This window comes from Lissotriton helveticus, chromosome 1_1 (genome assembly GCF_964261635.1).
Source record: "Lissotriton helveticus chromosome 1_1, aLisHel1.1, whole genome shotgun sequence".
In the NCBI taxonomy this organism is placed as follows: domain Eukaryota; kingdom Metazoa; phylum Chordata; class Amphibia; order Caudata; family Salamandridae; genus Lissotriton; species Lissotriton helveticus.
Window position 1 is genome coordinate 2,141,723,988 of NC_136057.1, and position 13,115 is coordinate 2,141,737,102.

Consider the following 13,115-nt stretch of genomic DNA (forward strand, 5'->3'; position numbering starts at 1 on the left):
ACATGTTGGGTGGTGCTACTGAACCACTACAGTTTGTCATACTCCGTGTCGGATTAAACTCTGTGGACACCCTTTCACAGTCAAAATTGTGGAGGCCCCCATTGCAAATTATCTCCTAATATGTTTTTAGTTTTACTAATCAACAATTTAAATAAACCAATTTTATTACACAAAACTAAACAGTAATCACTATTAATGTTATTATAAACATTTTTTTTACTAAAGCAATAAAACATTAAATATTCAATGGGTACATTACATTAATACAGTGTTTTCTCTATAGAGTATTTCATGTAAAGTTTACGTTTCTTTGAGTGGATTCATTTTTTCCAATCTTTTGGAAACAATATTTAAGAAAGCTTGACTGTAATTGTGTTTCAAGATCAAATCAATATTATTTTGATCTGTTGTCACGGGGGCCCTAAATGGAATGGGGCCCATAGGCCGGTGCCCACTTTGCCAATTTGGTAGTCCACACACTCGAGGAACAAGTGTAGCCAGATGTGGCAAACACAGCATCTGTAACTGCCATCCACTGTAGACTTCTGCAGTATCTTTCTTCGCCTGAGGATCTAAACAATTTTTTAACTGGGCAATAGAAATGGTATGATGGAAGGGAATGGGCTGCTATTGTGTAAGTTCACCTTTAACGTATTTGCACCACAGAGCAAGTTGTGAGAAACTGCTACTGTCCAAGCTTACGTGCTGCAACTAAAACATTGCCTCCATATAATGGCATCTAAGTACAGCTTTCCAATACCTTTGGATCACGTGTGCGCTTTGTAAAAATCGAGAAATAAATACATTTGTGCCAGACACTACAAGGGCTGCTGTAATATATGAAAAGGTTAATTTAAACAGTGTCAAGAACTGTAAATAAAACACGATTCTAATACAGTAAAAACACAACAATCAATAGTGTGAAAACACAGAACAGGAATGCTACATTTTCTACATTAAGAGAAATTCAATCAGCTTTCTTAAACACAGGACATTTCAGCTGAGAAAGAAATGGAAAGCATTACCATGCACAGTAAATCTCCGTGTGTGCGGTTCTGCTGTCTGTCAGTGAGCAGCGCCTGCAGTGAGTTATATGAACTGCCAACATGCGGATTCTCTGGGCTGCCAAACTGCACTGCTGAATGTGCACATTATACTAAAATACTGCTTAGGAAAGCAGCGAGGAAAGCGTGAGCCAGAAGCGGCAATAATTAACTGATAAATGCTACAGGAGGAAGTTCAAGGGACGAGAGGAAGGGGAGTTGCACAAATGCACAGCGAAATACAAATGATAAACAAAAAATACGCACTGCACGTCAGCAACACTTTACCAGAGGCCAGTGGTCTTGTGATCGTTACATCACTCGCTCTGCCGCCGCTTTATGCCTTCCATAGCAGTCGCTAAGAGGGTGTGACAAATTTAGCTGCTTTGCCTTCTAGCGTGCCCAAAGAATACTGTGTTTTTTATTTGGCTTTTACACCACAAGGGTTTTTCCAGAAGTGCAATCTGTTCGCGTGGCCAAGACTTGAGAGATGTAACGAGTTTCAGGTTAAAATCCTATGCAAATTAATTCCTTTAACAAAGATCAAAGAAATCCCAGACACTCACCCAGCTTGAAGACTTGTCTTTAAGATATATGAGCAGGTTTTTACAGGACTTGTGATCAGCGAAGGTGCTAAAGTAACATGAGCTCAGGCTCAGGTTCACAACGCACCTCATAGTTAGTGACAGATCTCAACCCAGGACTCAAAAGGAAGCTTTAAACAACCTGTTCTTAACATCTGGACTTCTGTGAGCCTCCACTGCATTACTATTGGAAGCCGGGGACTCTGGTCTAAGGAATGTTTACGGGTTGAGTCTCAGAACAATACACGAACATACAGAAGTATACATCAAGCGAATACACAAATTATTACATATTTTATTCAATTCACAAACAAAATAAATACACCTTTTTTTTATTCAAATATTTCAGTAATTTTTTAGAAGATACAGATAGCAGTGAAAAGAAAAACATACGTATATGAAAAGGCCTAGTCTAGTGTAAAAATGGCATACATTTTAAGTAATGTCAGAATTATTTGATCAAATGCATATGTAGGAAATTAACCAAAGGGTGCCTACCATAAGGCCTATTGGGATCAACAACGCATAAAACTATCAATATTAGCAGAATATTTTAAAAACAATTTCCAAAATTACATTCAACAATGAAAAATAATAAACAGGCCTAATGGAAGCAAAGAATAAGTATGAACACAATTTAATTTGAGGTTGGAGCTTTTCAAAATGTGATTTTATTTCTTAAAGACGAGGAGATATTCTAGACGTCAGCATATCATTTTGCCTTTTTTGCTTCTGAGGCATGCTTTTTTGCCGCAGTGCTTTAATGGAGGTTGCCAATCGTCCATACTAGATCTGTTTGCAGTACTTAGCTCTTTCCATGAATCAAGCAAACAATAACATTTTAATTTTTAGCCTCCAATTTCATATTCCTTCACCTTTAAAGCCCATTATAACATTTTTGGTTTTTGCTTTTTATGTATACATACTTTAGAATATTAAATAATATCATATTATTAAACAGTGGCAGACACCAGGTTAAGAGGTATTGCTTTAAACCATACATTTTCTGAATGGACACACTGCAAGCAATGTATAACAAGCATTGGCATAGCCAACAGGTCTCTCCTTTTAGACCTTGTATGTGTTTAACCATGCAACAGTTAATGTTGTTGCACCAAGGATATTGTGCAGCATAACTAAATACTAATAAGGTCCCAAAAGTGAGACCTATTGGTAATGCCAGTGCTTGTTTTAATATTGATGTGGCCCATCGGTTTCCCAAACAATAAGGTTTCACAAAATCCATGACAACAAAAAAGCCAAAAGACCGGCAGCCAACCCAGACATACTGGTTACCTACAACACAGTAGAGTGCAAGATACAGCCCACTGAACTCCACCACACTATAGAGCCAGAAACACTTCAAGTCATCATGCACTCCTGCATCGCCTACACAACAGTGCCTTTCCCCGTTCTAGGTAAGTTTATGTTTGGATGCTTGTAAAGCACTCCAATGCCGAGGCGTCTTGGCGCTGGGATGTAGGGGTAGAAAAAGAAGAAGCTGGGACCATAGCCTATGTAGTTGTAAAGAGCCAGGTTTTTAAGTTCTTTCTGAAACACTGCAGATTCGGCTGATGTCTCAGGGACAGAGGCAGTTTGTTCCAGAGCTTGGCCGCGCAGTATGTAATAGCTCGGCCACCCCATCTGGCTCGTTTGTACTTCACGGTTTCTATAAGACCTTGGCTGGCCGATCTAAAGGCCCGAGCGGGAACATATGGTATGAACAGTTTTTGAAAGTCCTCGGCGCTCCCACTGTTTATTGCCTTATAGACTAAGGTTAAAGATTTAAATTCAATGCGCTGTCTAATGGGCAGCCAGTGCAGTGATCTAATTCCTACTGACGTTGGCTGTCCTTTGTGTAGCCCCAAAAGGAGTCTAGCTGCCACATTTTGCAGAGACTGTAGTTTTTGCAATTGGAATTTATCAATTCCCAACAACAGTGCATTCGAGTAGTCCAGTTTTGACAGGAGTAACCCAACCATCACTGTTTTTTGGAGCTCTTTGGGTATAAATGGGAATATTTTTCTCAAAATCTTCAAAAGAAGGAAACGTGAAGGGATGAGATTATTCACCTGCGCACCAAAATTCAGCTTGTTGTCAAACATGATCCCTAAATTTCTGACCTTTTCCACAGGACGGGGACATTCTGCGGCTTCATGTGGCCACCAGGTTTGGTTCCATAGAGGTGGGGCTGATCCAAATTCCATCACCTCTGTCTTCTCTGTGTTAATCTTTAGATAGATCTGACACATCCAGGTCATGATGTCGGTAAAGTTAGGATACCTATCCAGATCAATTTGACTAGACCATGAAAGGCACAAAAAACTGCCCATCAACACTCTTGTACATGCCCTTTCAACCCGAGAGAACCACACATGCAGTCTCCTACTCTCTAACTCAACCTCCAGTCCCAAAGGTCACTATGAGCAAGCAAAAGGAAAGATAATTACATGCTCACCAGAGAGCTTCATCAACTGAAAACGCAGGGATTGATCTTTGAAAACCACTGGAACAAGTCTCAGTAACTTATAGATTGTGCATCCTGCTGTTAATGTGCACCGACGCTACTCGCATACATGCACCAGGGGAGCTCATTTTCAAATTTGGCACAGCAAAAGAAACAATCAAATTAGTCCGAATTTGCAGCAAGGGATTAGCATTGCAAGTTTATAGTGCTAGAGCTGTACCCATTGTACTCTGCAACAAACAATCGTGGCATATCATACAAGCAACCCTAACAACCATAAAAGGTAAAGTGTCATGGAAAGCACGCCATCTCATTCACACCAGTCCAAAATCAGGATAATCGGCGAGATCGGACCAATCTAAAAAACAAATTAAGAAAACTGAAAAACACGAACAGTTCTTGACCAATCTATAGACCTGTGCACTGTGGAGGCCTCTAGTACTCCAGAAATGCACTGACCAGTAAATAAACTCACACTCCGATCCGGATTCAGTGTCTAAATAGCCTAAACACAGAGCTATTTTAGGCGTTCTGTGCGAGGCAGGAGCACCAGTGGGGTCCATTATACACACATCAAGGAGACAGTCCACTGGATAGAAACCCAGCAAGTGAACATCAGAGAAGAGAGCCTACACACCCACCTCATCACAGTAAAATGAAAGTATTCTCACACATTCTACTGGACCTTTATGCTAAATCAATAACTACTTACAGCTGGAATTTTAGGGGAAATAGTCGTCCTTTGGTAAATAATTGCCAATAATTGTGGTGTCCCACGAGAGTGTACACAAAAAACCCTAATCGCTATACTGACAGTCCAGAGTACTGTCTAGTTTGGTACATTCAATATAGCTAACAAGCAGAAACCAGAAAGGCGGTAGTGTGTGATGTTTAGAGTTCAGAGTCCATATATTGCAACAGCTATTTTGGAATTGTGTAATATGCAGCTACTGGAGAGGCTAGCTCATTACTATGCATTTAGTATTTAAATTAACCCCAAAGATGTTTTGCTCTCGTTGACATAGCATGTAGTATTTGACATCTGTGTACGCATGCACAGCAATACGAGCAGACGAGCTAACGCACAAATAAATATTTAAACTCAATGTCGCCACAACAGCACTGATATATAAAAATCCTCACAACTTTAATGATCCTGGAGCATATGCATCATAGACAAACCATCTATTTAAATTGTGTAGGACAATGTTAAATAAATAGTCACTTTATATACTAAAAAATATATATTTCAATCAGCCAGCTGAAATTTTCTAACAAAACAAAAACTAGATATGAGTGGCAGCATGCAGTTGATCATGTTCTGAAAGGAAAGGAAGATTGAGGAGAATGATTAAAGCTTTCTTATGCCACTACTTAAAACGTTTAATGAACAAAAACACCACTACTTACTCTAATTTTATCAAGCCTACTGCACATTCTAAAGGTATTTTTCCAAATGGTTTAGTACTGGATTCATTCTTGTTGAGTTCAGCTAAAAACAACAGGCATTTCTCCCTGCGGACTAGTCTAGTAAACAGTGAATCAAAGAGGATGAAAAGGGCAGAGTTTATTTTGTTTGGATGTTCTGTGACAGCTTCAGAGCCTGAGGCCTACAAAACAAGCGGTCTGCACTTTTCAAGCACTCGTGCTTGTGGCGGCATCCACCTTGCGAGAGTGAGCAGAGGCCATCAATTTGAAATTAACGTGGCCGCGCAGCTGCTCGCTCCCAGAAGGTGGATACCGCCACAAGCACGAGTGCTTGAAAAGTGAAGACCGATTCCTAAAGGCCCACTCCTAGAGCAGCGCATGCGCGCTGCCTAGGCGAGACCTAAAAAGGGAGCAGATACCTCATCCTCTATTGTGTAGCTAAAATGGTTTCCAGAATGTTTATTTTCCATTTAAACAAATTTGCACAAATCTTACACAGAAGTAGAATAGTGTGCCATATGGGTCCAGACAATCACATTGGGTCTTCTGAGTTTAATGATACCCAACATCTATTCGCTATCAGTTACGAATAGAATTGCTCTCTCCACAGTAACACAAGCAGCCCTTAGAAGTTATTTTAGAAATAATTTTAAAATATATCTCGTTTGGTTATATTTAAAATGCTTCACAATTTGCGGCAGAAATCCACTCCAGTACTTGAGCCAAACACAGCAAAACCATTTTCTGACTAAACACAAGCCAATGAACCGAATCGTGGCTAGCAAGAAATCTCCTCCTATTTGAATGTTATACAATGTAATTTGCACTTGAAGTTTCAACATAAACCTTCCAAAAAGTTTTCATTTTTTTTGCGACTCCTCTACACAAGGACATGCAAGTGAGCAAGGGGAACTCTTAATATTTACTACTCTGTTTCTCATGCAAGTAGGGATGGATATCTGAGGCCTATGTTTTCAATACACCTGTGTTATTTCTAAAGAATAGTACATTTTAACTGTGTTTACTGTTCTCAATCATAAGGTTTGTTCGCACTCAGTGGTGGGAAAGAAAAGTAGTTCTAGAATTGCTAATTATTCAGTTCTTTGCATGTAGTTAACAAGCATGCATGCATGATACGTGGATAGCCTATTCTGCTGCACATCTGTGCACCTTATCCCGTTGCCTTCTGGAAAAGGGGAGCCTAATGGCGAGTATTCCCGGCCAGCATGAGTGTCAATAATTGAAAATAGTCTACAGACTACCAGAGTTAGTGTTACTTTTATCCTATTTTGCATCCTGCTCTTTCCCATGCTTATCTTGTGAGAAGATTTTATAGCAAATTGCAATGAAAAAAGGGAAAAGCAGAAATAGGTAGCATAGGCCTGGGAAAGCAAGTTCCAAATAAACTGCTAGCAATATTTAGCATCAGTCTGGAAAGAAGCATAAAGAGCATAGTATCAACAGAGTGAAAAGTGGAAGCCTACCTAGCAAACAGTTCATGCCTGGAAAATGCAGCTGCTGCCTAATCCCTGCTGGATTGTGTTGACAAACAGTACCAAACTTAGACACTAGAACGTAGGTCCCTGGGTCTGTCAAGATAATAGAACACTGCAAGTCTGAATTCCAGATCGTTTTTTATTTCCTCAACTGTAGAGAAATGAGAAAAACAAGGGAACATATTAGAAGAACAATCTCTTCATTTAGATACAATTCTAAATGTGTTACAGGTTCTCCAGGACTTAGTCATTACGGAAAACCATGAAAGCGTCCTGAAAAGCAAAAGGCTTGAGGCTCACTCGGGCAGTTGGATAATCTCATGGCCATCAAGAAAGAGGTTTTTGATGTAAGAAGCCTTAAGTCACACAGGACCAACAAATCAAACGATTTATGCATCATCCTGGTCAGGACAAAGTTTGGGTCCAAGAAGGCTGCAGACGCCTGACCAAGAGACTACCTTGAGAGGATTGATGCTTCTTGGTGTCTCAGTTTTCCATTGAGCTTCCTCCGCTTCTGGGGGACAGATGATGGTCCCGTACATTGGGGGAGAGTGGCTCCTTTAACAGCTTGGTTCTTTGCTAGTTGACTGGGTGGATCTCTCCCTCTCAAACGACACCTGCACAGCTAAGGAGTTGGGATAACCTGTGGAGTAGTGACGAAAAGGATTCAGGAGATAAATATATATGGTCAGGCTGCGACAGTGTAATAGAAAATCCACCAGAATGCTGGAGACCCAGTACAATTCTTCAAAGAAAACTCAGACTTGAGCCTCTGACTCGAACCACAGGAGCAACAGGACAGCACCACAATACACAGAAGAAGAGACAGACTTCATCCGATGGCACAAAATGACGTTGAGTTTCTAGCACCTAGATGAGGAGCATGCTAGATGGTGCTCCGCATTACTGTGTTTAGTCCACGAAAGATCATTGGCTCCTAATCACCTGCCCCTCTTTCCCTGGAACGTGCCAGTAGAATACAGCTGAGACAAGTTGGCTGGTACCAGGGCAAAAAATGGTCGAGACCATATAGTTTCCCCCATGATAACCTCACCTGTTCCGTAAGCCCAGTTACAGTGACCTCCACATCAAAGTCAAGTGTCCAGGGGAGAGAGAGAGAGAGAGGGCCCTAGCTACCTTACTGGTAGAAAGGAAACTGACCCTTGCACCAGTGCCGAGACCTCATACTTGCCTCCTGATTCTTCTTCCAAACGATAACATCCAACATCTTCTGTGGGAATGATCCACACTTAATCTGCACCCAAATTAGGGATTCCGGAGGGACCTCATACTGACTTTTGCACACTTTCCCAAGAATGAGAAGTTGATGTGATCCAGCACCGTTGCTGTAAATGGTCAGTAAAATTACATATCTAGCTTTAAGCAGGATCACTGCAGTATAAACTACTGAAGATGAAGGAAGAAGATAGGAGGTCAAATGAGCACAAAAAGTAAAAAAAAAGAAAAGGAAACTGAGTGAACTTAAGGAAATAGCATGCAAGATATGTTAGGAATTTACTTTGTGTAAGGGAAGCATGTTGCAATCTATTTTTCAGTAGTAAAATAGGAAATAAGCAAAGGCACACATACATGTAGTGAAAAGGATTTGCATTCTATGAAGCGAACATAGTTACTCAGTACCACCAAGCACAGCGCTGAATTAAAACCTACAGATGCATTTCCGGTTGCATTAATAACCTGCAAGGTACCCACAGTTGAGAATACATAAAAAGACAGAATGTAAAATTACCTGTTCTTTATCTTGAACATATACTTTACAAAATATTCAATTTAAGATTAGCTTTCAAAGCCATAATCATGCAACCTTCATTGTTCTTTTCAACTATAGATGCAATGAGGCAGATTTACACTTTATGTATGTAGTATCTGTATAGCACAAACCTTTCAAAAGGTAACAGTGCTATAGCGGGACAATGTTAGGGACATATCCTATGTGAATCAATGGGAAACCGGGTTCCCAGGGTGAAAATAGACTATTACTTGGCTGTAATGTTGTGTTCTTCAAAAAGGCGTGCCTTCACCTACTTCTTAAATCTGAGCAGGGCGGGAATGATCTTGATGGATCTAGGGATGTTGTTCCAGATCCTAGTGCATAAAGCGAAGAAGGCCCCTGTCCTTTTTTCCCTTTCTTTCTTTGTGCTTTTAAGTGTCCTTTCTGACGGTGATCTGGCTGTGCTAATCTAGAGACCCACCGTAGCTGGTGAACCTGTCAACAGGTATGCGGAGTGTAGGTTGTGATAGATTTGCTACATGACTACTACATGGCTGCTTTAGAGCAACAATGAAGAAAGGGTTTTTTAAGTCGAGCCTGGGCAGCAAATGCACAGCTCTGTGAGGCATGCTATACTATAGACTGTGGCTGGAAGCACCTCCCATCTTTTCCATTCGTTCCTGTCCCTGCCCTTCGTAAATACCTGCTTTTGTTTGGTCAGCATGCTTAATTAGTCCCACCTTTTGGTGTTTCAGACCATCCCAGCAGACTGCCCCTGTTACATATGGCCTTACACTTTTTAAAAAGTATATTCAATGCACAATTTCTTTGGGGGTGTTCGGTCTGGGGCTTGTGTATCAGCACGGCATCCGCTTCAGGGATGCCCACTTAATTTACATAGGAGCACTTTTTTGTTATAAATCAGTGTAACTGACCCCACGATCGCGTCAGTAGCCACAGTGCAGACATAAACGGCTTATATTACTTCTGGCCTGTTTTTTAAAGTCAGGAGATCAAGCTATACTGCCCAGAATCACAGGATGGTGAAGCGACGCTCAGACTCGAACGCTGTGTTCCTTCGTTCCAAAGTCAGCCACATCCTTCTTTCCACTCCCTACTGCTAGTCCACTCATGTTCAGCAAAAAAAGCAGAGGGTGTTGTGAACAGATGCGCACACAGTTTAGGAACACTTCCCTCAAAACTGCTGTTTCATATAAACATTAAAGCATTGTGCCTCTGTGGCTAAAAGAAGTCCCTTTAGAACTCCGGAGGGACACCTAGTAACAGCCCGTGGTACTGCACCCTTTCCTTGCTTTCTGGATTTTCCTTTATTGCTTTTGCTACTATTCAGTCTATCCTCTTTCTTTAAAAGAACTACTCGTACCACAGTGCGTACAGTGAGGCATAGTTTTAAAGTTGTAATGTAGCCAAAGTTGTTTCCTGTCATAGTTGCAGCATGTGTCCGTAAACTGTGGCGATTTAAATAGAAATATCTTTTTCATTAAATTCCACTTTAATACCTGCAATTATTCACAGTGACCTCGAGGAAACTGCAATATCAAAGCGGCAAAGCAAGACGTTTCAGACTAATGGCGACTTGTAAAACAAACAAGGAACATGACGTGAAGTAACGCTTTTTGCTTGGTGCTCCCTAACTCTTTTCCCTTACTACCCCTCCTGTGCTGTTTTTTGTTTACAGGGAACAGTCTGTGCCTAACACCCTTACTGACCTACGTAAAAGCATAGACGGTCCCTGCAGCTTGCTCTCACTTCACAGAGCTCTTGCTGGCCATGCGGCTTCTACAAAAACAATCCCAGAGCAAACCAATGCTTGCCTTACTGCTTTTTGGGTCGAGGACTGTCGCACTGTGTAGCAGTGGGTGGAGTCCGGAGATTTTATGTTTATTAGTTAGGGGGCTTCAACCCGCCCCTCTTCTCCATTGGCTGGCTTCCTAAACGGAGGCCAGCCATTGGAGGAGAGGGGCATCACTCGGTTGAAGCCCCGTCTTTCGGGGGCGTGTTTTTTGCGTTCTTTCGCCCTGTGACGTCTTACCGTCACTCAGAACGCAAAACACACGCCCCCGATTCCGGAAATTTTGGACGTTTGCGGCCGCCATTTTTTTTGGGGTTGTTGCCCGGAACAGCCTTGCTGCCAATTAGTACGGGTGCCCACCCCGTGTTTGTGTGCCTTAGCGAGTGCCCACCTCGCTTTTACATTTTTATTACCTACCGAGGGTGCCCACCCCTCATTATGCCTGAGTTTGTCCCGCCGCGGCCGCCCGGAAGTCAGGCAAGCCGGCCTGTGACAGGGCGGGGCCGCGGCAGGACAGGAAGCGTGGAAGGCAGGAAGTGGTGCGAGAAAGGAGGGCGGGAGCCTACCCCGTCTCCTCGAGTGCCGGCGTGGGGCTCCCGTGAGTTGATGGGAGCCCCGGGAGAAGCGTCTTCCCAAGCAGGGCTCCTGTGTGCCGATGGGAGCCCTGCGCATACCTGTGGTACCGGCCGCCGCCTGGGAAAGCTGCCGAGTGCAGCCGGATGGTTGACGAAGCCTCCCCAGCGGAGTGGGGAGAAGCAGGGTGCCGGCTCCGCTCTGGAGTCCGGAGGAGCGTTCTGGAGCCCGGAGGAGCCCCCCCACCCCGCCAGAGAGAAGCCCGGTAAGTGAGGGCTGGGCAGGGGGATGGCAGTCTCAGTCCCCGAGCGGCCCCATCCTGCAGCGGGCCGCTCCCACGAAGAGGAGCACTAGTTGTGCAGAAAGGCCCCAGTCAGGGCGGCCCCGTTGGTGCAGTGGGTCGCTCCAACATTTAAACAATGGTTTAGAGGGCCCGTGGGGGTCCCGAGGTCCCAGAGTCTGGGGGCCCCATTTGATCGCATTATCGGCACCTGGGCGGCCCCGCTGGCGAGAGGGCCTCCCCAACGACAGTGGGCATCATTGTTGAAAGAGCCTGTGTGGCTCTAGCTCGGCCATATTTACTTAAAGCGCCAGCGCGCTCCCTATACTGGGCCCAAATTAGTTAAGGGGCCATGTGTTTATTTCTAGAGCCAGAGGGCTCCAACCCGTGGCACATTTTTGCGCAGTCTTTGTCTCAGGGCCCATGTGGGGCTCCAACGTTTGGGGACAACTTTTATTTACAGAGCCCCGTGTGGCTCTAGCCTGCGCGCATTTGTTTAGAGCCTGAGTGGCTCCCTGGGGACACCGTACTGTTAGAGCCAGAGGGCTCAGTTTTGCGCAGTCCTTGTGTTTGAGGAGTCAGAGGGCACATGTAGTGTTCTAGAGCCTAGAGGGCTCCAATCCTGTGGCGCAGTTTTCTTTCAGAGGGCCAGTGAGTGTGTATGGGGCTCGCTGTGTGTGTATGGGGCTCGCTGTATGTGTGGGGGGCTCGCTGTGTGTGAGGCTCTGTGTGTGTGTGAGGCTCTGTGTGTGTGTGTGTGTGAGGCTCTCTGTGTGTGTGTGTGTGTGTGTGGGGCTCTCTGTGTGTGTGGCTCTGTGTCCGTGAATACTCTCTACTACTCTCTAATGCTAACCTATTGCCATTGTAAAGGACAATACCATTTATTTATGTTTTTTTTAAAAATATGAAAAAAAATGTCATGAGCAATGCCAATAGCTCTACCTTTAATAATGCCGAGACCATTGCATTGTAAATGCTTGTTGCTTTCTGTTGTGTTGTTGGCGGGCTCGGGAGCTGCCCCTGGAACATCTGGGGATGAATGAGAAAGGCACCGTTTGATCCCATCGCTCACAGGGGTTGGGCATACCTGCTTGTGCACCGGAGTGCTCATGCTTTTGTTTTTTGGAATCTGGGGGGGTCATGGGGCACAGTGAACCGGACAGCAGGCCTGTTATGTATGTGTGGAACACTGGCGAGTAAACACAAATTTAGAATTCGTTTTATGCCATATGCCATCTCTGAGCACAGCAACCTTACTGGCCGTGCTTCAACTTCTAATGCATCCGTGAATTTTAAGGGATGCCAAAGCTGGAGTCGAACCCAGTTTGGTATGTTCAGTGGGACGGTACACATCAATCAGTTGTGTGCTTCCCGTGACCAAGCAACAGGGTTGTTGTGTTTATGTAGGGGGGGGGGGTGTCTTCATGCAGACAGTGGCACTGGTCTCCAAACAATGTAAATGGTGTTATCTGGTGCCTGCTATATGTTGGAGGGCACTACCACACTAAGGAAGGAACGTGAAGAAAAGTCAGCGTGATGCCAATGGGACACCCACAATGACTAACAGTGTGGAGCCCAGTACACAGGGTGGGAAGTTTCCTATTAACAAATTATTTGAATTTGGTGACATTGCCCAGCATCACAGAATGGTGAAGCAAGACTAAGACTCGAATCCTTTGTTCCTTAGTTCTGAAGTCGG

General features: G+C 43.7%; 1 protein-coding gene across 4 annotated transcripts in view; it reads right to left on the bottom strand.

Moving 5' to 3' along the window:
* EVI5 (ecotropic viral integration site 5) overlaps positions 1-13,115 on the bottom strand; it is a 936,315-nt gene that overhangs the window by 781,634 nt on the left and 141,566 nt on the right. For 2 of the 4 annotated variants that reach the window (XM_078646332.1, XM_078646329.1), the window contains exon 1: positions 1,026-1,104. The exons of 1 other annotated variant lie outside the window; for it this stretch is intronic. In XM_078646332.1, the coding sequence (XP_078502458.1) occupies positions 1,026-1,028 (3 nt within the window). In that variant the 5' untranslated portion in view covers positions 1,029-1,104. Of the gene's footprint in view, positions 1-1,025; positions 1,105-7,006; positions 7,125-13,115 lie in introns of those variants that run through there. One more of the 4 variants, XM_078646331.1, reaches the window with a different exon arrangement.